Below are 25,184 nucleotides of genomic sequence, written 5' to 3'. Positions count from 1 at the left end.
TGAAGATCATCAAGGTAGGTGGACAAATATTTGATAGCAGTGTAGTTTACAGGTGTGGATAGCTCTTCTGGGATAAACTAGAAACAATGACAGTGGTGCAAGTTTCACATTCATCCCTTTGAATTAGGTTTTCCTTTATCTTGAGTTAATCAGACACACACACATAGATAATTAATAATGAGTAAGCCTATCTAGGATTGGCCTAAATATATAATTGATATTAAAGGCCAACATCTCAAAGGCAACCATTGCTGGTCAAGATTGAGTAGGCATAATGGAAATCTAAACAACATCCTCTGCCTGGGCCCCGGTGGCTTTAGTGATGTTGCCTTGTCCCCTCTCCCTCCCTCGTTTCAGTTGTCACTGCCTCTTTGTGTGCGCTTCCTCGCGCAGACCATAGAAGAGGATTGATTGCACAAATGAGCGCTCAGCAGGGCCCTCGCACAGGTGTCAGGTAACCGCACAGGTAAAATGAGCCGACCTGGGAGGAAGACTGCAAAATGAAGATGGAATGTAAGACCTAACCTGACCTATAAACCAGTTGGAGAGAGAGAGAGAGAGAGAGCAGTTGATTTGAATGGAAAATAATAATAGGCCTCATGATGGGCCACATTAAGGCAGATAACAGGTCACCGTTACATGCTAAGTCAACATTTAATATTACACTTTGAATACACCGGCAGCAGTATCTGTCTCAGATATTGCAATAAGTTTCATCACTCTTACACGTGCAAATCCGTTGTCATGTAACTCTACCTGTTATATTACTGTGTAGATATGAAACGGTAAAGCTTCCGTCCCTCTCCTCGCCCCAACCTGGGCTTGAACCAAGGACCCTCTGCACACATCACCAACTGACAACCACGAAGCATCGTTACCCATCGCTCGCGCACCACTGCGCACCACAACTAGCTAGCCATTTCACATCGGTTACAGTTACATAGATATATGTAAACCTAGGATAAAGTGTTGCTTTCTGAGATATATAATCCTGCTCTAATTATTATTCTGTGATGGAGATGATCCAGGCTGTATCACAACCGGCCGTGATTGGGAGTCCCATAGGGCGGCGCACAATTGGCCCAGCATCGAACAGGTTTGGCTGGTGTAGGCCGTCATTGTAAATAAGAGTTTAGTCTTAACTGACTTGCCTAGTTAAATAAAGTTTTTTTTTTTATGTGGTGCCCCTGGCCTGAAAATTATGAAATTGAAAGGGCATGTAGTGCAGGCCTACACATAAAGGAGTTCTAGCGCCCCCTTGTGTCCAGCAGGACACATTTGCTCACATTGTTTATAGATGTATTTTTCTACTGTATTATTGACTGTATGTTTGTTTATCTCCATGTGTAACTCTGTCTTGTTATATGTGTCGAACTGCTTTGCTTTATATTGGCCAGGTCGCAGTTGTAAATGAGAACTTGTTCTCAACTTGCCTGCCTGGTTAAATAAAGGTGATATAAACAAATATAAAAAAATGGTGTCATTTATTAATTGATTAAATACTAGGGCCTAGGCTTACTGAAAAAATATTCAACAATCAGCACATTGTATACTTGTTTTGTAAAGCAAACATCATAACCCACCGTTTTTTTACAACAACATAAGGTTATTACGTCGAGAATCAAGGCAATATATTTTATTGGCCAGTAGGGGGTAGCCTTGGCTACACTTTATCATTTGACATAAACAAGACATTTATAGTCAGTTAATATATTCAACTGCTTCTTATGTGACATGAAGGTGTTACAATAACAGCAGCCCAACTATCAGATATAATGTTTTAATGTAACACACTGAAAGTGTTGTCGGATTACGTTATTAGAATGTAACACAATGAAAGTGTAGCCAGATTACGCTCTAACGTTTTAAAGACTTGACTGCAGCATGTGACAAGCTAAACACACTACCGTACAAGCCGTTTACAGTACCACAACCCCTTCAATTGAAAAACAACGCCGCATATTTTCGATGGAAGTGCTTTCCTTGAGCAAAACTTTCTACCAGGAGTGGGGTTCGAACCCACGCGGACATATGTCCATTGGATCTTAAGTCCAACGCCTTAACCACTCGGCCATCCTGGTATACACACCTTAATGTAACGGCGTATTGATAAATAAAGCTGCTGGAATGTGATCCATTGACATTAATACGTAATATATTTGTATAGCTTGCCGAGCAATCCATTTCAACACAACGGCAGCTGCATGCATGAAACAAGACGATGAGCTACCAAGGAACCCTCGATAACTGATATGCTATCGTTATCTAGTTACGCTAGTATCTGGCTACTATTCAACTTAAGCAAACGCAGGATTCACATTTCAAGATAAGTCTAAACATAATTATTTGTGCAGCTTAATTTGACTCTTAGCTCATAGCTAGCTGGCCATATTATTGTACTTGTAGCTAGCAAGCTAACGAAGAGAGGAAGAGGCGAAGCGAGATGTTTCACTCTCACCAAAATCTGTACACAATAAGGCCAGATATATGGGAAAAATGTGAAGATCTATAGGTGCGTTCGTAAATTCACTCTGGCTATCTACTCCGGTTTCAGGAGCACTCGCTTGAGCGCAGAATAACTATGACTGGTTAATTTACGAACTGCTCAACACCCGTTGAATATGGCCAGTGTCAATAAACGTCGGCAAAAAAAAACATTACCAGCAGCACATTTACAGTCACTAGATAACAGGAAATAGCCTAACCAGCTCCGCTGGGTCGAGTAAAATGGTCAGAGTGAGGTGTTCTCTCATTTGTGTCGGGAAGTAGCTAGCCAACGTTAGCTTGGGTGCTTGACTGCCGTTGAGGCCAGAACGCTTGGATCAACCCTACTCCTCGGCCAGAGCGTCCAGTGTGGCTCTGATTTTACGAACGGACAATCTGACAATACTCTGAATTTACGAACGCCCAGAATTTGCTCTCTGGCACTCCAGATTTAATTTACAAGCACACCCCTAAACCACAGATAGAACAATGAGAGATATTTCACCGGATGTATACATGTGAAGCATCCGCTTGGCTTTACCACACACTACCAAATATGGTAGTGAAAGGCAGCCCAGTGGGAGAAGATGGAAGAAGATGGATTTTGCCCGACATTCAGCAGATTTTCTCATGGATGAAACTTTTGATATCAATACAGTTTTCTGTTACTAAAACTATAATATGTTATGAACAGAGTGGACAAAATGTTGTATACTTTACTATTTGCCCATAAAAAAAAAATCGCGTTGTTTAGAAGGCGTGCAAAGGCAAATTGAGTCATTGCACACGCGCACTTCACATAGTAGGCGTTCTCCAACGGAAATATATAGATGCATGCTAGAACGGGCCAATAGGATCTCGCTACCTCGTGCTTGGCTCTGCCCACCTCCTTGCTTGTTGTGCCCACTATGACTAATTTGTTCCCATTGGAAAGGACAGGCTGTGGTCTATCTTGGATTAGTATGAAACATATCTGTCTAAACCAAAATTGTGTATAACTAACCCAAGTTTGTAGCCTGCCTTCCGCTTTGGGATGACTCCCATTTTTAGGGAGGAGACATGAGCATCTCATTATATACGTATCTCTGGCTATCGCTAGCGATCTTGTGCATACCGCGCTTAAAACTAGATTAGATATATGTATTCATATTGTTTTTGCAAACGTTCTAAACAAGCAGGCCATACAAGTGAAATAATGTTCAGCAACTTAACTACTACTATAGTCCTCACCCGGGCATTTACGAAAGTGTCAAAAGTACCAAATGTGTCTGACACATGGTTATCTGAAACACAAAAGTTCTAGCTTGCAAAATATTTGCAATGCAGCTCCGAGGTAGACTACAAGTGAAGACTATCATCTAGGATGCACGAGCGCGTCCTTATCGAATTCTTAGGCGCATATTGAAGATGTTAAAAGTTATGGAAGGCCAAGCGATTCAAATTGTCCTATGGGCATTTTTACACGTGTTCATTACACCTGTTCCGTGTGCATTTACAGGTGATTAGAATGTTTGAATATTGTACTTCCAGACTCATGAAATTCTGCCATTGCACACTTTCTGAGCGCCTGTGTAGTAACGGGTACATTTCATACGTCTGAAATTACCACATTGTAGCCTGTCCCACCTCAATTTCAGTGGGTTTGACTTTGTTTGACTTCTGGCCTGTTGCGACGAATCGCTTACTCAGGGATGGAGGAGATGTTTCTAAATATAGATCAAATTGTTAAAAATAGTCAAGGCATTGGTGAGAATTGGAGGAAGAAATTAAAACACATTCTTCCAAATAGCATTACAACTACAAAGCTGACGCTGGCTAGCTAGCTTATTTTCATTGAAATAGCATGGCTAGTTAGCTAACTAGCAATAGTCTTCTGTCTAGCCTGTAACTAATGGTTGTTACGTTGTGGGACAGAGCAATAGTTCTTTGTACTTGTCATTTGGCTGAGACTAACATTAGTTTAGAAAATAATTGTTTACTTTGTGTATATTTGTTGTGTAATTGGTTGGCTTTGCTAAGTATCAATCTGAGATCTATTTGCTCAAGTTAGCTAATTTAGCTATTAGCTAATGTTTTAGGAGAACATGCTAGCTAGAATCTAGACAATAGAGAATGGGGAATAAGATCTGGCTGTTGCAGTGCCCAGACAAGGTGAGAGAACTGCTACAGATAAAAAGGTAAGATCGCTATCTTGAGTAGCTATATTTCAAGGTTGAACCATGCAATAGATATTTTATTGGCTTGCTAAATGAGCTGCTTTTCCTGAAAATGTCTATGATAAAGCTACAATCTAGAACTTTAAAAGTTATTCAGCTGTCCCCTTAGGATAACTTTTTGAAGAACCGTTGTTGCTTCCAAGTAGAACCACTTGATTCCAGTTGGGTTCTACCTGGAACCAAAAAGGATTATACTAAGGGGACAGCTGAAGAACACTTTTGGAACCCCTTTTTCTACGAGTGTATCTAGATGTTGTTCTAATGCAATGTCCATGTTACAGCCACAACATGATGATCATGTAGTCAAACATCTGAAGTCTAGCGAGGAGGAGAAAAGCCTGCTTTGGATCAGCTGTCACGTTCGTCATATGAATCGGACCAAGGTGCAGCATGGTATGCGTACATTCTTCTTTGATAAAGAAAGAACACTGAACAAACAACAAAACGTGAAGCTATATGAAATAGTGCAGACAGGCAACTAAACATAGAATAAGAACCCACAAACACAAAAGGGGAAAATGGCCACCTAAATATAATCCCCAAACAGAGACAACGATAAACAGCTGCCTCTGATTGGGAACCATATCAGGCCACCATAGACATATAAATACCTAAACCTACAAAACCCCTAGACATACAAAAACCCTAGACAATGCAAAAACTAGCATACCCACCCTCATCACACCCTGACCTAACCAAAATCTAAAGAAAACAGAGATATTAAAGGTCAGAGCGTGACATGAGCAAGGAAGAACAATAACAACTAGCTATATCAGATCAACATGTTCAGGAGAAGCAGGGAGAGAGCAAGCTAGTAGTAGTAACATTATTATTTGAAACCTCACATGCACATGTATCTGTATTATATTTAAGCGATAAGGCACCTCAGGGGTTTGTGGTATATGGACAATATACAAGGGCTGAGGGCTGTATCTAGGCACAACCAACCCCCAAGGTAAACAACATAATTGCAACAGTAAACAAGTAATATTGACTCATACCCGTGGTATACGGTCTGATATACCATGGCTTGCTATCTTGTTATCTGTCTCATGTACCAATCATCAACATGAACAAGACTGAATTCTGTTGAATTGTCAACTGGTCTAAATTCTTGTTAGGAAGATGTTGCTGTTCAAAATGACATGTTTATGACTGTTGATGTTCACAGGAATCTCCGAATGCTATGTTGAATGAGCACCATGGATGAAGGATGGGAAGGAAAACAGACAGCTTCTTTCGACCACATCTTCACCAAGTCATACAATGTTTGCTTCATGAACAATTCTTACATCTGAAATTATTACAGAATAATTTTAGTTTATTCTGTTCCTAATGCTGGATGTGAGTAATTTAGCAGGTCTATAGTATGTATTGTTTTGAAACGTTTATTTAATATCTATTCAGTCAACTAATTTATTTTGTGTTTGCTAAAAGAATGTATGTTTTGTACTGTTACTTTTTACATGCTGAAACAGTCTCATTAGTTTTGAGCTAGGCTATGATTGGGGAAATGTCTACTGTAAATGTTTATTTCCCTTAATGAGAACTTGGACAATGTCAGGGAATAAGTAGGATAAATGGACATACTATCAATGACAAAATAAACTGCAGAGGTAGCCTTAAAAGATAACATTAGATCTGTGCATGTTATTACTGGACAGACAGCTAGCCAGAGCAGTGACCACATTTTCACATGGATGTATATACAAAATGCAACATGTAAAGTGTTGGTCTCATGCGCTGAAATAAAAGATCCCAGACATTTTCCATAGGCACAAGAGGCTTATTTATCTCAAATGTTGTGCACCCTGGTCCTTCCTCCTGTCTCCGTAACAGTTTATACATTATTTTTTTAGAAAACATTTTAATTCAGCCTTTGTGGTTTGAAAAGTATAGTGACTATTATTGCTTTAATTTTCCAAACTATTTGGGTTTTGGAAAAGTAGGTACTTTTCGCAAAACCATCCCATCTGGTGGATGGAAAGAGTCATAATTTATATATATAATAATATAAATTATGACTCTTTCCATCCACCAATTTATTTTTCCTTTATATATATATATATATATATATATACGTATATACACACACACACTTCAGACAAGGAAAAATTCTGTATAGCTAAAAATTATGAAGCTTTTATGTACTTTTTTAAAAATACATAAATGCTTTTTTTTATCACAAAATGTGACGTTAGCTACTAAATACGTTTTTTTGGCAATTATCCAAAAACAACTACAAAAACGCCATTCCTTACCCAATAGGCTGAACTTGTGTAATGAACGCATGTAAAATACCCATAACAAGCGTTCTAATCACCTGTAAATGCACACTGAACAGGTGTAATGAACGAGTGTAAAAATGCCCATAACGTGTTCAAATCGCCTGTAAACACAAATTGGACATGTGAAAAAAATCACGAGTACAAAAAATGACATTTGACGCTTGAAAAAAGCAAGCGAAAAATGATAATTACAAGTGTTACGGTGTGTTCCGGGTATGACTATTTGAAACTCTTGGCCTTCCATACAGAAGAACTGTCCACATTACTTTTCCTCAGCCAACAAGTTGAGTAAAAAACAGCAAAAGCACCTGCCTATGTCAATCTACTATCCCCATAGTACAAACGTTTTCCCTTAATGAGCTTGTCCTTATGTGCGAGAAATAAATACTCCAAACATACTCTGAGGCACCGAGGTAAAAACAGTTTCAGGCTGGATATTGATGGATATTCACGCATTCAAACCTCAATAGCTTTCAAACCACAGACTCCAAATAAGTGTTGGAAAAATTGCGCACCGCATTGCACAGGTCTTATTTTTCACAATTTGGACATGAATTGACTTTGCAAAGCTAATAAATGTGGAAATGTGAGAAGTCTTTTGTATTCCTAGTTAAATGAGTTAGGGAGCCCAAACAATGTACAAACTGTTTTTACATTCAAATTTCAATAGCTCCATGGTCATATGACCTACTGACCTCAACAAGGTTCAGAATGTCCAGTGACTACCCTTCTATATTGCACACCCTTTAGTTTGTCCATCTTCATCACACATTTTTACATACATTTTTCAAACTTTCTCATTTCAATAGCTCCTTGGTCATGTGACCTACTGACTTCAAACAAGGTTCAGAATATACACTCAGTGGGTTTACACATTGCACACCCTTTAGTTTGTCCATTTTAATCTCACACACGATTTTACATTAATTTGTCTGCCCTGCCCGCATGAAGGACAGTGTCACTCACACACCTTTTCACTTGGGCCTTCTCCCTGGGGCCTTCCTGACCTCCAGGCAGGCCCGCTTTGACCTGGTGACCTCTGACTCCTGGCCTACACTCCCTGCCCTCTCCCTGGGCCTGAGAGTGTATAACTTACTCCCTGGAACTACAGACCTCCAGGCCTCCACACCTACTCTCCCTACCCTGTCAACTCCCCTCTCCCTTGGCCTTAGAGTATAGCTTACTCCCTGGAATTACTAAAATGTCTATAGTCCCGCTGTCAGGAACCACGTGCACCTAGTGACCCGAAACAGGCACTGTGCACCTGGCGACTCTGTGCTCCTGCTTTTTTCTGCTCACAGACTCCACTCCAACTTCCAGTCCCCACTCCACAGCCTGAGTGCTGCCCCCAGCCCCAGAGCCCGGCCACCCCTGCTTGGACTCGGGAGTTCCCCCCTGCCTTGATAGAGGCCTCCTTGTGCACCTTGTAACCCGAAACAGGCTCTGTGCTCCTAATGACCTGCCCGCTTTTTCTGCTCACTCACTCCAACCTCCACAGCCTGAGTGCTGCCCCTGCCGCCCCTGCTCGGACTCTGAGTGCTCCCCGCCTTGGGGGAGGCCTCCTCGTGCACCTGGTGACCTTTTGACTTCCACAGCGAGTCCCAACCTGACTCACAGTCCCAACAGAGGACGGGCCCGGGCGGATGGGCAACCACCACCTAGCCCCCTACCTATCCAGAGCCCAATGTCTTATGCCTTGTACCCGCCTGCCTGGACTCTCTCACACTCTGTGTCTGGCCTCTGGCCCCTGGCACTTCTACATGAACCTGGTAACCCGTAAGTAAAGAAGGACGATGGTGGAGGAAGACGCCTTGACTTTCAATAGATCGCAGCGAGTGAGCTGCTCTGCTACGTACGAAACCCTGACCCAGAATCAGGTCGTCTACGAGTGATTTAGCACCAGGTTCCCAACAAACATGCGGTGCACATCAGGAGAGGGGCGGAAACTCATCCGCCCGCACCCCAACCCCGTCACGAACGGCTCTACTCACCTGCCAAAAGAGGCAGGCTATCCCGGGCCAACCAAAGATCCACGGCGCTACGGTATCGTTACATTTAGGGGGGATTCTGACTTAGAGGCGTTCAGTCATATTCCCAATCAAGTACACCAAATGTCTGAACCTGCGGTTCCTCTCCTACTGAGCAGGATTACTATTGCAACAACACATCATCAGTAGGGTAAAACTAACCTTTCTCAAGACGGTCTAAACCCAGCTCACGTTCGCTATTAGTGAGTGAACAATCCAACACTTGGTGAATTCTGCTTCACAATGATAGGAAGAGCTGACATCGAAGGATCAAAAAGCGACGTCGCTATGAATGCTTGGTCGCCACAAACCAGTTATCCCTGTGGTAACTTTTCTGACACCACCTGCTTAAAAGCCTAAATTTAAGAAGGATTGTGTGGCCCCGCTTTCACATTCTGTATTCATACTGAAAATCAAGATCAAGCAAGCTTTTAACCTTCTGCTCCACAGGAAGTTTCTGTCCTCCCTAAGCTCGCCTTAGGACACCTGCGTTACCTTTTGACAGGTGTACCGATATAATCAAATTGGCATCCATTCGAGTCACGCCCGGTGGTATCCTCAGAGGCTTTTCTGTCTTACAAACTGGACATCTGTTTGCCGCTACTAACCTTCTGCGGAGTTGAGAACCAAATACCCATTGCAGTATCTAGCAGCACCATCAACCGGGTGTCGGAAGAAGCAACAGAAAATAATCATCCCCTTTCAATCATTTGCTTGCCAGGTCAACCATCTGGGACAGAGCCACAGGAACCACCTTTACCAGCACTTCATCGATATTCCTCACTTTGACATGAGGGGGTCACAGTCACCCCACGGGTGATTTGAGTGTGACCGGGACAGGTGGGTACGCTCTTTTGAATTTCATCAAGTTGACATTCAGTGATCCGTGCCCAGTGGGAACCTAGGATTCTTCCGTCCATTTTCTGGTTCCACAGCAAATCAATGGGTGTGGATGGTACTACCCACATCAGATGTAGGCCTCCCTCCCCAGACAAGCTGGAGATACCTCTCCCCACTTCGTACGGCACGAGCCAGATCCATGCAATGCGGGGCCAATGAGTTTAGTCTCTGCCTCGTCTAGTGAGCATAGAGGAGACCTCCCAACCTACAATGTGTGGGGCCGGCGAGCTCTGCCGCCAACTGCCGGACCCAGCCCCCCGCACACCACCCCGATGAATCACCACACGCAGCCCCTTGTGAGAGACAGCGAGATGGGCCGCACAACAAACTTCCAATGGCTCGAGCCCAGCTTCACACCCCATCCCGACCGACCCAGCCCTTACAGTCAATCCTTATCCCGAAGTTACAGATATTTTTTTGCCAACTTCCCTTACCTACATTGTTATAGCATGCCAGAGGCTGTTCACCTTGGAGACCTGCTGCGGATATGGGTACAGCCTGGCGTGAGATTTACACCCTCAATTTTCAAGGGCCAGAGAGAGCTCACCGGACGCCCCCAAAACCCCAACACTTTCCAGGGCTTGGGCCCCCCTCTCGGGGCAAACCCATTCCAGGGCACCCTGCCCTTCACAAAGAAAAGAGAACTCTCCCCGGGGCTCCCGCCAGCTTCTCTGGGATTGGTCGCGTTACCGCACTGGATGCCTCGCGGCGCCCATCTCTGCCAGTCCGTGGACATTCTGAAAGTAGTTTGAGGTCAGTAGGAGCTATTGAAATTATTATTACCAAGGAGCTATTGAAATTGTAAAGTTTTAAAAATGTATATAAAATTGTGTGAGATGAAAATGGACAAACTAAAGGGTGTGCAATATACAAGGGTAGTCTGTAGACATTCTGAACCTTTGAGGTCATTAGGTCACATGACCAAGGAGCTATTGAAATGAGAAGGTTTACAAAATTCATGTGAAATCGTTTGAGATGAAAATTGACTAACTAAAGGGTGTGCAATATAGAAAGGTAGTCTGTGGACATTCTGAAACTTTAAGGTCAGTAGGTCACATGACCAAATAGCTATTGAAATTAGAATGTTTACAAAACTCATGTAAAATTGTGTGAGATGAAAATGGACAAACTAAAGGGCGTGCAATCTGTAGTGCTACTGAGTGCACATTCTGAACCTTGTTTGGAGTCAGTAGATCACATGACCAAGGAGCTATTGAAATTCAGAAATTAAAATAAATCATTTTTAAAATAGTGCAAGATGTAAATCAACAAAAAAAAGTGTGTGCAATGTGTGCCTATGCCATCGGGTTAGCTAGAACCAGTTTATAAAGTTTTAGGAGTAATGGTTAAATAGCTATTGGAATATGAAAAGTTTTATTTGTCACTATATTAATTTTGGAAAGCACAATGGGGAGATATGTGTCAGGTGCGTGAATGAGGACCCAAAAGCGAATTAACAAAACAGAGTTTCTTTAATGACGAAACACACGTAGGCTCAGATGGACAGGCAGATTCCGACAGGACAGGACAAGGTTAGATGAACAGGCAGATTCCGACAGGACAGGACAAGGTTGCAGCAAACACGACGATAGTCTGGTTCAGGCATGAGTAACACAAACGAGAATCCGACAAAGACAGAAGCAGAAACAGAGAGAGATATAGAGACCTAATCAAAGGGAAAAAAGGGAACAGGTGGGAAAAGGGGTGAACGAGGTAGTTAGAGAAGACAAGGAACAGCTGGGGGAAAGAGGGGAAGAAAAGGTAACCTAATACGACCAGCAGAGGGAGACAAGGTGAAGAGAAAGAACAGGAACAGGACACAACATGACAATACATGACAATATGGCCTATTTCAGTCATGGATCAAATCATTCTGCTGGTGTTTTGACACTTATTCACAGTTTAAAGGTTACGTTCTAGAATCCACATCTTCACAAGATGGGAGATGGGTCATAGTAACTGTTAAACTTGACAATGCTATTTTCATCATCTGTAATGTATACGGACATAACTCACATGCTCCTAATAAGACCCTTTTTACCCAATTTACCAGGAAAGTACAGGATTTAAACAACAAATACTCTGAGGCTTTTCTAATTATTTCAGGGGATTTTAATGAAACACCTGATGCATCTGCTGATCGTTTTCCTCCTAGAACGAGTCAAAACCTTCAAAATAGTAACATTATCATTACATTCTGCAAGGATCTCTGTGTTGAGGATGCCTGGCGTTATTTCAATCCAGATGCTAAGGGTTATACCTGGACCAACAAAACTATGTCACGTAAATCTAGAATAGATTTATTCCTAATTTCCCCTTTTTTGTTACAATTTGTTATAGATGTAGATCATCAGTTGGCTCCCTTTTCTGATCATCACTTGATTTCCCTGAATTTACAAGCTACTAAAACATCAAAAGGTACTCGAGGATATTGGAAATGAAACAACACACTTCTTAAAGATACTGCTCTCATTGAAAACATCAAGTCATTAGCTAAATACATTTTTGCTAGAAAATACTTAGGTCATGGAAGTAGATGGGCATTTTTCAAATATAAAGTCAGAGTGGTAGTCTTTAAACGCGCCAAAGAGCTGATGCAATTAAAGAACCTTAGAGAAAAAGAGATGATGAGCAAGCTTGACAGTTTTCTAAAGAAAGATAATCTATCTGAAGAAGAATAGTCTCTTCAGGTCTTTACAACTAGAATTAGAACTGATTTACACGGATCTGGCGAAGGGCGCCTTTGTAAGGTCAAGAGCAAAATGGATTGAAGAGGGGGAAAGAAACACTTTTTTGCACTTGAAAAGAGAAACTACAAATGAAAATCTATAACTGCACTCAAAATTAACAATGTTTTATGCAAAGATCCCATTACAATATCATCAGTTGTCAATTCCTTTTATGAAAACCTTTACAGCTCTCAATTTCAGGAAGATGGTTGTGAAAGCTACATTTGCCACATTCAGAATTATGTCCCTGTAATTGAGGATGATTTCCACTCAGTTTGTGATTCACCTGTGTCAATTGAAGACATTAGAGAGGCTCTGAATTCAATGAAAAAAGGGAAATCACCTGGCCCTGATGGCCTGTCAGTTGAATTCTATACACAGTTTTGGGAGTTACTAGAAGACCCGATTTTCAATATGTTTCAAGATTGCATTAAAAATGGGGAAATGGTCTCCACTATGAAACAGGGCCTTATTTCAATGAAGCCCGATAAAGACCCTTCTCTCATTGACAATTGGAGATCAATTACTTTATTAAATGTTGATTACAAATTGATTGCTCTGGTTTATGCCAAAAGATTAAAGAAAGGAATAGATACCACTATAAATGGGACTCAAACAGGATTTATGAAGGGCCGTCACATAAACTCTAACATTCGTTTAGTCTTGGACCTTATAGATTATTCAGATATTCCTGACCTTGTCTGGAAAAATGCAGGGTTAAGGCCTTACAATTGACTTAGATGCGGTTGTCCTATTTTTGGACTTCTGTAAAGCCTTTGAAACAATTGAACATTAATTTATTTTTAGGTCTCTTAAACTTTTTGGATTTGGTGAAAATGTTATTAAAGTATTTCGCATGTTTTACAAAGATATAAATATTTCTGTGCTACTAACCTTAAAACTACCAAAAGAATTAAGGAACAACAGAAGTGTACGACAAGGATGCCCAATTTCGCCATTTTTATTCATTTTGGTTGTGGAACTTCTATCTCTAGATATTCTGAATAATGTAAATGGCTTAACCATTTTTAACAAAGAAATCAAAATCTCCCAATTGGCTGATGATACTACTCTTTTCTTAAGAGACAAAGACCAGGTCGCCCATGCCCTTAATGCTATAACTGCATTTTCTATTGCATCAGGATTAATGCTGAATGTTTCTAAATGTGAAATCTTATGTTAATTTGACTCTGATGATAAAGAAATAGAAAATATTCCTGTAAAGGACTGTGTTAAATATTTAGGAATAAATTTGTCAAATAAACACTTAGTCAGACAACATTTGAATTTCTCTCCTAAAATTAAGAGAACTAAAAATATATTTAATAATTGGCTACAAAGAGATCTTTCTATAATTGTGAGAGTACTTCTGTCCAAGGCAGAGGGACTGTCTCAAGTTATGTGTATAAGACTTCATCTGGAAAAATAAGTCTCACAAACTAAAAAAAAGAGCTGGGTTGGATTTATTTTTTTATTTACCCCTTTTTCTCCCCAATTTCGTGGTATCCAATTGTTGTAGTAGCCCGTACGGGCTCGGGAGAGACGAAGGTTGAAAGTCATGCGTCCTCCGATACACAACCCGGAAGCCAGCCGCACCAATGTGTCGGAGGCTACACCGTGCACCTGGCAACCTTGGTTAGCGCGCACTGCGCCCGGCCCGCCACAGGAGTCGCTGGTGCACGATGAGACGAGGACATCCCTACCGACCAAGCCCTCCCTAACCCGGACGACGCTAGGCCAATTGTGCGTCGCCCCACGGACCTCCCGGTCGCGGCCGGTTACGACAGAGTCTGGGCGCGAACCCAGGGACTCTGATGGCACAGCTGGCGCTGCAGTACAGCAGCCTCCCGGCCAGGGTTGGATTTTGTTGACATAAATAACACTTTCAAGATAAACTGGTTGAAAAAATGTTCAATACTGATTCAATATGGTATTTCATTCCAAACAATGTGTTTAATAAATTGGGAGGTCTTCAATTTTTACTGAAATGTAACTATATTCCTGAAAGATTACCTGCTAAATTGGCATGGTTTCACCAACAATGGCCTGGAAAATATGTTTCCTGCACAATTTTTCCCCACATAAAGCTCTTTTGTTGAATAATTCAGACATAACTGTAAGGAATAAGTAATTGTTCTACGCCAACTGGCATGAGAGGAATATTGACTTTGTTCTTGATATTTTTGACAACAAGGGTAATATTCTCACATATGAACAATTTATAACATTAAAATAGTTTCCAATACCTTTCAGATAGTTTATTTCTGTGATCAAAGCCGTTCCCAGTGGTCTAACTACACTTATGAAAACTCATCTTAATTTTGGGAATGATCACAAAGTTTATACAGAACTCAGATTGGAAGGCGTGGGCTTACTTGAGAGATCTTGTTGTAATAAATATATAAGACAAATCCTTCATTCACAAAACCAACTTACACCGAGAGAAAAGTTTTTCTGGAACATGCTTATTCCTGACATTGTCTGGAAAAATGCAGGGTTAAGGCCTTACAAATATTGTATACCAAACAAAGTTAAGGAAGTGCACACAAAATTTTACATAAGGTATATCCATGTAATTCTATGATTTCCACATTTGTGGCTATTGATGATATCTGCGTTTTCTGTGAAAAACAAGGTGAGAATCTCTCTTGTCCTTTGAAGGTAAATTTGTGTCAGAATTTTGAGAAATCCTTGCAAAGTACTTATTTACCATTATGAACACTGCCTATATTTTAGACATGAAAGATATAATATGTTACTATTGCAATAACAAAACCACTGAAATTATTGTTAACTTTTTTTATTCTTGTTGCCAAATACTTTATACACAAACAAAAATTCCAAAATTATATTTTTCTGATTGAATTTAATTATCTGATTAAAACATTAACCCTAGTGAATAACAACAAGAATAACATCTTCATGAATCATTATAATAAGATATTTTCAGAGTGAATATAATTGCACTTAAATTGTTTATTTTTTGTATTATTTTATTGATATTTTTTGTATGTTTGAGCATTGTTAATACCTGTGTTTGGTTTGTTAGACATGTTTGATGTAGCAATGTAGGTTGATTTTTGTATTATGATTTTTTATATATATATATTTTTTTTATTTTAATTTTAAATACCCTGTCCTCAGTGTGTCCGGATTCCCCTTTCCCACGATATATTCAAACGTCAGTATGCATTCTACAAATTGTGGATTAGACAAAATATGATAACACAACAACAACTGATGGCAGTAGCTAACTACTGTAGCTAACATCTGTAGCTAGCTAGCAAGCAATGCTAAATGGATTGTAAACAGGTTAGCATAACTCTAGCTAGCCAAACAAAAAAGCATTTTGCTAAATATTAGCTAGCTGGCTAGCATTAATGAGGCCAGCAACATCTTATAATAGGTGTCCCTCGGTCCCAAAACACAAGTTTTCTGGAGACTTGTGGGAGGAGTGCTGGTGAAGTCACCCACTGTATGCGCTTTCGGTAGCCTGGTTGTGTCTAGACCAACGCTTCCTTCGATCACACCGATAGTGTATTTGCGCAAAAGAGTACGAGCAGCACCATCTGGATATGAATGCAACAAAAGTTCAACATTCACCTTCTGCTACCATTTCTGTCAAACCATCTACGCATACAGTTTGGCATACAGTTTGAAGCATTTGTACCCTACCGAACGCACTGCAATTGCCTCTGCAGCACAATGCCTCAAGGCAAAAGCAGCATTTCATTGGAAAGGAATGTCATTCTGGTGTACCAAACTGCAAAGAAGCTGTCGGTGTGTTCGAAGTGTGAGGGGAAATAAGCACACAATGCAGGCCTGACCACCTCCAGAAATGGTCAGACAGATCTCAACATGACTTTTGTGCGAAAAGAAAGTTGCTGTGTTTCAATGGCATATGAGGAAGTGTTAATAAAACAATCGCCTTAACATTACTATCACCTCATAAAATGTCCAGGTTTTAAATTCAGTTTATGGTTAAATAGTTGCAAAATGTTAAATCCCTCTGCTCAGATTGCAAGGTGTGTGATGTTGCAGTGTACAACAGACACTGTCCTTTCTCTCCTACACAAACAGGTTCTTAGGCTGTCCCCATAGGATAACCCTTTTTGGTTCCAGGTAGAACCTTTTTGGTTCCAGGTAGAACCCTTGTTGGTTCTATGTAGAGTGGAACCCTCTGGAGAAAGAGTTCTTCATGGAACCAAAAAGGATCTTCAAAGGGGGGGACAGTTAGAGAACCTTTTTAGGTTCTAGATAGCACCTTCTTTTCTAAGAGTATCTGAATGAACAGTGCCTCAAGTATGTTGACAGAATCATTATATTTGTCAAACATGACTGGCGTTTAGCCTATATATATGTAATTAAAAGTCTCATTAATGTTTGTCTACATTTTCAGGCACCTCCCTCATGTTAGCTTGGTCTGGATATGACAGGCTGTAGCCAATACGCATAGGCTATAACCTACTCTTTGACATGTAGGCTAATTATTTATGTACATTTACATACACTTACTTTTTAAATAACAGATGGTGCTCTTATTTACAATGACTGCCTACTCTGGCCAAACTCTAACCCGGACGATGCTGGGCCAATTGTGCTCTGCCCTATGAGACTCCCAATCCCAGCCGGTTGTGATACAGCCTGGAATTGAACCAGGGTCTGTAGTGACACATCTAGAACTGAGATGCAGTGCCTTAGACCGCTGCGCCACTCAGGAGACCATATGCTTACTTACAAGCCCTTAATCAACAATGCAGTTTTAAGAAACTTAATTGCTGTGATGAAGAAAATGCTGTAACAATTAACGACAAAACTACATCACCCTCAGAAAAATATCAGAATCAGACAACAGAATAGCTACTTAACAGAACAGCTACTGCTTTTCAAATCAATTTAATTGGCTACTTTGGTTAATGGCCTTGGTGCCCTGGCAGATGGCCTTGGTGCCCTGGCAGATGGCCTTGGTGCCCTGGCGGTTTGGGCAACTCTTGAGTGCCAAATGACCTTGCCCCTAAAATCACGAAATTCCAGCAGTGGCCCAGGGACACTAATCATACATTTTTTTTTTTTTATGTTTCCACATGTCCTGACTTATCATCAGGTGAATGATAATGGCAAGGAGAAATAATCAACATTTAAAATGAATAGATTTGGTAGGTCGTTTTTCATTATTTTGACCTCCCCACATTACAATTGGAAGAGGAAGTGTAAACTCTAATATAGCCTATTATCTATAAAGGTAATTCCAAAGTCCAAACACATTTAAGCAACAACAAAAAAATGAAAACGAGCAGCTGTTTTGCTGGTTAAACAAAGGTTAGCCATGTGTTGGCAAAAATGTATGTCCTAGTCAAGAAAGCTTACCAGCCGCACTGGTATTCTATTTATTCACTGGTGCTTTTTGTATTTAACCAGGCAAGTCAGTTAAGAACACATTCCTATTTACAATGACAACCTTTTTCACCATCTCAGCTCGGGGATCCGGTCTTGCAACCTTTCGGTGATTGGCCCAACGCTCTAACCACTAGGCTACCTGTAGGCTACCTGTAGGCTACCTGTAGGCTACCTGTAGGCTACCTGTAGGCTACCTGTAGGCTACCTGTAGGCTACCTGTAGGCTACCTGTAGGCTACCTGTAGGCTACCTGTAGGCTACCTGTAGGCTACCTGTAGGCTACCTGCCGCCAAGTGTAATTGGCTTCAATGAGTGTAATTCGCGCAATATTAGGTGTTGAGAAATAAAGTTGACATCATTATAAAGAAGACATTCTCCTTTTTTATACTGTAGGTAGCCTATGTAATTCAAAATGTATTTATTATGTTGTTGCTAGCGATATTTATTAAAACATTGGGGGGAGGGAAATCAACTTTTTTTGTGGACCCCCTACAGTACAGGTCGAACACTCCTGCTGAAGCCTGAAAACCCGGTTTTCGGATGTTGTGGCAAGAACATCATATTTTTCGTCAGGTTGTGACGCAATGCTCTGGACAGCTGTGCAGTTTCCGACAATCACTTCTACTTTCACTCGCCCCCAAAGCGTACATAGTCTGCCTCACTGATGCCAATCGAACCCAAACTAAACCACTCCTCCCAGTTCCGATATCTTTTATTATTCAAACTGAGCTGGAAACCTGCTAGACCACCAGGGATTCTGGGATCTGGATTCTGGGATCTGGATTGGGCATGGCTGCAGGTAAATAGGCTTCACTGTCCCCTTTCACCTGATATTTCAAACTAACTCATCTTCATTCCAGAGTCACATGGTGGTTTAGTGCTAAAGTTAGCCATGCTACGCCTAGGTGGGAGCATTGTTCTACGCCGCCGTCAGTCAACACAAATCATCCTGAAGTCGCACTGAAGTCCGATAGGATGTTGCGGCACTACGGGGGGCCTGAGTTGGAATGAAAACGTGTTATATTGGTAGCCTACATCATAACAGAACAGGTATGGTGCTCTGCCTTCAAAGCTTTTGTTTGTCAGGTGAAAAATGATCAAACTGGTTTAGATGACATTCAGACGTCATTGCTGTGATGGAGAAAATGCTGTAACAATGAAGGTTAAAACTATAACACCCTCAGAAAAATATCAGAATCAGACAATATATCACAATCTTATTTGTTGGAATCAAGAGGGAATTCCTTTTGGGATTTCTAATAGCAAATAAACATTCAACATCTTTATTTTATCAATATCTTGATGACAATAATATCTCTCAATGCTCGAGACCTGAGAAGACACTACTGCCTCTTTTGTCAATCTGATGAGGTAAAACACATTTTTAGATTAGCCCATAAATCGGATAATAACCAACTCTGTAAAGAACTTGTTTGGTGAGAAACGCCACCCACAACTATTCTCTGGTTAAGACGTGTGAATGCTGCTGGGTATGTCAGACCAGAAGGAGTTTCAGTATCAAGGACTCTTTTCTAAAACAGGTATGACAACTTCACGGTCTCTGCGTGTTTATTTTTTTATTAAAAAGTTTCTTAATTGATCAGAGTTTAGGATAAATCTTTATTTTAATATTAATTTATTTAATCTCTCCTGGACATAAAGGATGACAGATGTAGCTGTACCAATGATTTAGACCGTTTGGAATTTTATGGAGAGCTACTCTCTCTCCGACCAATGAATGAATGCGATCATGCGCAGCTGGCAAAAATAATTGCTGTCCTTTATGAAATTACAATGTTCATGTAAAAATGACCAAATAGACTGACCGTTTAAAGCAAAACTAACACAACTATTTCTTATGGTGAACCTGAACAATCTAAATAAAATCTGAATGATTGCAAACCCCAACAGAAGTTGGATGTGAATTGCGTCCACTCCAGGAGGCTACACAACTCCCTCCGGTAAAACGCCTTCTACAGCGCATTTGGTGACAATAACACAGCAAATTACATTGGTTGTCGCTCAACTAATAGTCTATGATTTGACATTGTGAAAGCCATTTTACAAGCATCTGAATGCTGATGTAGGAATAGCCTATTAGAACAATTAGAACAGGGATATGCCTACCTCTCGTTGGCACGAGAAACTGTGTATGCGCTATGCAGCTACATGCATAACAGTTTGAACTGAAGGAGAGGAGCTTTAATTCAGTCGTAACAGATAAGAGGTATTTTTCAAAATAAACAATATGAGGAAAAACACCTGTAATGTTTGAATCTGTTTTCTGACTGATTCATGCTTAATTTGGATTGGTTTAGGATTCATCACTCCAGAGAACCGTTTCCACTGCTCCAGAGTCCAATGTCTGCAAGCTTTACACCACTCCAGCCAACACATGGCATTGTGCATGGTTATCTTAGGCTTGTGTGTGGCTGCTCGGCCATGGGAACCCGTACGAAGCTCCCGACAAACAGTTATTGTGCTGATGTCCCTTCCAGAGGCTGTTTGAAACTCGGTAGTGAGTGTTGCAACTGAGGACACAATTTTTCGCGCTACGCACTTCAGCACTCGGCGGTCCTGTTCTGTGAGCTTGTGTGACCTACCACTTCGCAACTGAGCCGTTGTTGCTCCTAGACGTTTTCACTTCACAATAACAGCATTTACAGTTGACTGGGGCAGCTCTAGCAGGGAAGACATTTGATGAACTGACTTGTTGGAAAGATGGCATCCTATGACAATGGCACATTGAAAGTCACTGATCTCTTCTGTAAGGTCATTCTACTGCCAATGTTTGTCTATGGAGATCGCATGTCGGTGTGCTCAAACGGGTGTGGCTGAAATAACCGAATTCACTCATTTCAAGGGGTGTCAATGTAGTGTATGTATTTAGGCTGCTGTCTGTCTGTTTTGAAAACATTAAGAACACTTTCCTAATAATGAGTTGGACCCTCCCGTTTGCTCTCAAAACAGCCTCAATTCATCAGAGCATGGACTCTAATGGGTGTGAAAAGCATTCCACAGGGATGCTGCCCATGTTGACTCCAATGCTTCCTACAGTTGTGTCAAGTTGGCTGGATGTCCATTGTGTGGTGGACCATTCTTGATACACACAGGAAACTGTTGAGTGTGAAAAACCCAGCAGCGTTGCAGTTCTTGACAGAAACCAGTGCGTCTGGTACCTACTACCATACCCCATACCCAGTTTCTTAAAGTCTTTTGACTTTCCCATTCACCCTCTGAATAGCACACATACACAATCCATGTCTCAATTGTCTTAAGGCTTAACAATCCTTCTTTAACCTGCCTCCTCCACTTCATCTCCACTGATTGAAGTGGATTTAATAAGTGACATCAATAAGGGATCATAGCCTTCGCCTGGATTCACCTGGTCAGTCTATGTCATGGAAAGGGCAGGTGTTCTTAATGTTTTGTACACTCAGTGTAAATGTGATGATGTTGATAGGTTTATCTCTAACAGCTTTGCTATCACCCAGTCATGGTGAACATCCAGGACCACCAGCAATAGTTTTTTTGTGTGTGAGTGACCATGTCTACACCTCTATCACCTCCTCCCCCTCTCCTTCTCTCGCCCCAGACCCAGCCATGAGGGACCGTCTGAGCCACATGCAGGAGCTGTCCCAGTCCAATGGCCATGTGGAGCAGATGGACTATGCAGAGTCCGGGGAGTCCGTCTCCGGGGACTCCATCAATGTGGACCTGGAGGAGGAGCTCCCTCATCAGGCTGTGGTGTGGGACAATACCCCTGAACTGGAGGAGGTATTCTCCCAGTCCCAGCAGGTCCACCGTGAGGTCCAGCTTATCCGCCTCGAGGTCAAACGCCTACGTGAGCAGAACTCACGCGTGCTCCAGGGCACCACTAGGATGTCAGTCGTTAAGAGAGACTCCAACGCCATCGCAGCTGACATTAAGGCCCGTGCTGAGGGTGTGCTGACGTGCCTCAAGGACATGGACTCCACAGTGCGGGAGCTGGAGGCAGCGCATGGCTCCAACGCCGCCGTGACTCGCATCGCCAGGACCCAGTACGCCTGCCTGAGCAACAGCTTCCGTGATGCCATGTTCGACTACAATGAGACAGAGATGAGCCACAGGGAGAGTTGCAAAGCCCACATTCAGAGGCAGATGGAGATCGTGGGACGGGAGGTGACTGGTGAGGAGGTGGAGGAGATGATCGAGACAGGCCAGTGGAATGTCTTCAATGAGAACATCCTGTCAGAGGGTAAGACAGCGCGCTCGGCGCTCAACCAGATCGAGAGCCGCCACCGAGAGCTGCTGGACCTGGAGAGCAGGATCCAGAGCATCCATGAGATCTTCCTGGATGTGGCTCTGCTGGTGGAGGAGCAGGGCCCCATGATGAACACCATCCAGACCAATGTCCAAAAAACAGATGTGGCCATCCAGGAGGCACTGGTCAAAATCAGCAAGGCCAAGCGCCACAACAAGAACAACCCCTTCAAGAAGATGTTCTGCTGCTGCTTCCCCTGCGTCAAATGAGGCAGAGACTGAGGAAGAAGACTGGGCAGTGTTGTAGTACTCAGTCCGGTCTCAAGATGGTCTTGTCTCGGTGTCCTGTCTTGACTTGGTCGCGGACATTGAGGACTCATAATTTCTTCCTGAGACCAGCCGACACCAGCGGAGTAAAAAACTCAGAATTATCCGCTTCCATTCAGCTAATTCATAGATTTTTTGTAGCCTTAGTTATCTATCATCTGTTAGAAAACAGTCAAATCTCGCTGAACCCTCCTATCAACCCTACTAAATCAGAACCCTCCTATCACCCACCCTTGGATACCAATGGCAATATATACTTTGGAAGAGTCTGTGAAATAATTATATTATTGCCTTTTTTAAATATGCTTTTCAGGCACTGAAGTACATCTAAATCAACATATATCAATGGCTTTCTAGAATAAGAAAAAACACGGTTATTTTCTGCTTTAGAAATGTTTGTTTTCTACCCTCCTATAGTTAATTCCCTCTACCCTTAACAGTATATAAACTGTGAGATAATAATGATTAAATTAAAGTGTACTTTATTGTTGTTCTCTGTCTGAACATTAAATCCACAACTTTAAACGAGAATAAAATTAAGAATACTTTTTGTCAAGAGTATTTTGTACACAAGCACAATGTCACATTTACTTTGACTACCAGTCACAATATAGTTGACACAGAGTATGGTCTCTCTCTGTCTCTCAAATGCAATATACTTTAACACAATGAGTCTCACCGTAGCGCTGGTGCATTCTGGACTTCTAACCCATTTTAAACATGTTTATTTTCTCTATGACCTCACAAGCTACACAAGAGGCGTTAGAAGCTAAGGGGTTATTCTACATAGAAGATCATAGGAAATCCCAGGACATAGTATCTATAACACTGTAATAAGCTCACAAACTCCAAACTCCACACAGTTATCACTGACTAGCTGGATATACATTTCCCTCTGAGCAAACCATTTCTGCACTTACAGCATTCATATAAATTCATTATGATCAGGTTTTTTCTTTGGCAGACTTAATTTTTTTGATTGACATTTGTCAATAAAACCTGTGAATGCAACTGTTTTTGTGAAATTGTTTTGTGCTATACTTGCAGCCCTGGTTGTCCTGAAAATTGTGAGGATAAATATAAGGATAATGAAAGTAAAATAAATGAGAAGCCCATTTTTGCTGGGGTCTCGGGACAGATACTGTAGGGTTAATGGTATGAATGGCAGGTCAATGTTGCTAAGTGATACACAAAAACAACAGCAACAACAATCAGAATAGTAGCTATTAGCTTTAATACTAAACCCACATAATGTGCTGCAAACTCTATCACATCAGACCTTTCCCCAAAAGTATACAAAGCAACTATGCAGAGGTTGTTGATTCTGCTCTTCACAAGTCCTCATTGTCAGCCCTAGCTATGTAAACACAGTTCCCAAAAACAGCACTAAAGCTGTATTGGAAAACCCCTGTATGTTTCTCTCTCTCTCTGTCTTTCTCTCTGTCACTCTCTCTAAAATCCTATTTGCCCAAATAATGCATGACCATTACGCGTTGCCACAAAGATCTGAATTGACCAGCTAAACAGAGCGCCTTATCTTTACAGTTCAATACAATCACCATGATGTCCCCTATGTCCAAGATGCTGTTTGAGATACACGAGAAGGATGCATGAATTACTCAAAAAACGAGCGCTTAACCCACCTAAGAAGAGGGTGTCAATAGCACAGAACCAAGATGCAACTGCTTTGAATATCATGGTCTGTCTGTGCAATTGACCTACTGGACATTTGCCTTTAGAACAAGTCATATCTAATAGGAATAATGACGGAATGATATATTTAATAAAAATGTATTACATAGACTGCTGCGCCACTACAGACCCAGGTTCAATCCCGGGCTGTATCACAAACGGCCGTGATAAGGAGTCCCATAGGGCCCCAGCGTCGTCCAGGTTTGGCCGGTGTAGGCCGTCATTGTAAATAAGAATTTGTTCTTAACTGACTTGCCTACGTATTTAAATAAATACAAAATAATGACTGAGTATCACTCTCCATATTTTCAAGCATAATATATATATATGCATGTGTATATGTAGCAGGAAGGTCCAGTAGGTAAAACGTCTAAGGTGATTTTCCCTCCAACAGCAGTGTGTTGGTTAGGATAAATAATCATTAACAGGGAATAGACTCACACTTCACTGAGCTGGTGTTGAGAGAGGACAGCAGTGTCCAGGGCCACACACACGCGCACACACACACACAAACACACTATTTCTCTTATCAACAGAAACACTTCACATCACTGCATGCTGAAGACTTCAGCTGGGCAGTCGTTTTAAACTATGGATTCTAACATTGATCTCACTGCAGTCAAACAGGCCTGGATCACACACATAGGCCTTTATTGTGTGTGTGTTCTTGTGTTTAATCACTGATGTTTGTCTAAATATGGCTAGGATGTTTGTCAGATTTTATAGAGATTTTGTGAGAATAAGATGGCCTGAGAGTGTAATACTTAAAACTTGTCTCATCGCACTCTAGCGACTCCTCAACTTTCAGCTTCATTAAATAGTACCTGCAAAACACCAGTCTCAACGTCAACAGTGAAGAGGCGACTCCAGGATGCTGGCCTTT

At 41.5% G+C, this 25,184-nt stretch overlaps 1 protein-coding gene, 1 long non-coding RNA gene, 1 other non-coding gene and 1 pseudogene across 5 annotated transcripts; 2 read left to right on the top strand and 2 right to left on the bottom strand.

Annotated features, from left to right (window-relative positions):
* Positions 1-1,998: 1,998 nt before the first annotated feature.
* On the bottom strand, positions 1,999-2,081 carry trnal-uaa (transfer RNA leucine (anticodon UAA)). The gene has a single exon. It is a non-coding gene; the product is annotated as a tRNA-Leu (tRNA).
* Positions 2,082-2,167: 86 nt separating this feature from the next.
* LOC110522390 (uncharacterized) lies at positions 2,168-6,333 on the top strand. The gene is made up of 3 exons (XR_002473308.3): positions 2,168-4,661; positions 4,982-5,093; positions 5,872-6,333. It is a non-coding gene; the product is annotated as an uncharacterized LOC110522390 (long non-coding RNA).
* Positions 6,334-8,779: 2,446 nt separating this feature from the next.
* On the bottom strand, positions 8,780-9,600 carry LOC149984138 (28S ribosomal RNA; annotated as a pseudogene; the record flags this gene model as incomplete).
* Positions 9,601-18,538: 8,938 nt separating this feature from the next.
* Positions 18,539-23,145, top strand: LOC110522391 (syntaxin-11). Of its 3 annotated transcripts, XM_021600754.3 has the most exons (3): positions 18,624-18,839; positions 18,946-19,090; positions 21,636-23,145. In XM_021600754.3, the coding sequence occupies exons 2-3, from the start codon at positions 19,048-19,050 to the stop codon at positions 22,550-22,552; spliced, it is 960 nt and encodes a 319-aa protein (XP_021456429.1). In that variant the 5' UTR covers positions 18,624-18,839; positions 18,946-19,047; the 3' UTR covers positions 22,553-23,145. The 3 variants fall into 3 exon arrangements, with proteins under 3 accessions (XP_021456430.1, XP_021456429.1, XP_021456431.2); XM_021600755.3 differs by lacking the exon at positions 18,946-19,090 and having other exon boundaries at positions 18,539-18,839; XM_021600756.3 differs by lacking the exons at positions 18,624-18,839; positions 18,946-19,090 and adding an exon at positions 19,472-19,581.
* The last annotated feature ends 2,039 nt before the right edge of the window (positions 23,146-25,184 follow it).

The sequence above is a fragment of the Oncorhynchus mykiss genome, chromosome 4, assembly GCF_057628025.1.
Source record: "Oncorhynchus mykiss isolate SJ-2025 chromosome 4, ASM5762802v1, whole genome shotgun sequence".
NCBI lineage: Eukaryota > Metazoa > Chordata > Actinopteri > Salmoniformes > Salmonidae > Oncorhynchus > Oncorhynchus mykiss.
Note: the sequence above shows the minus strand (reverse complement) of the source record. Positions and strands in the feature narration are given on the sequence as shown.

Bases quoted from the DNA above. Each gene is read 5' to 3' on its own strand.
- LOC110522391 (XM_021600756.3), top strand. From the start codon at position 19,521: ATGCTGCTGGGTATGTCAGACCAGAAGGAGTTTCAGTATCAAGGACTC. The intron at 19,582-21,635 runs GTATGACAACTT...CTCTCGCCCCAG, and splicing joins AGGACTCTTTTCTAAAACAG to ACCCAGCCATGAGGGACCGT.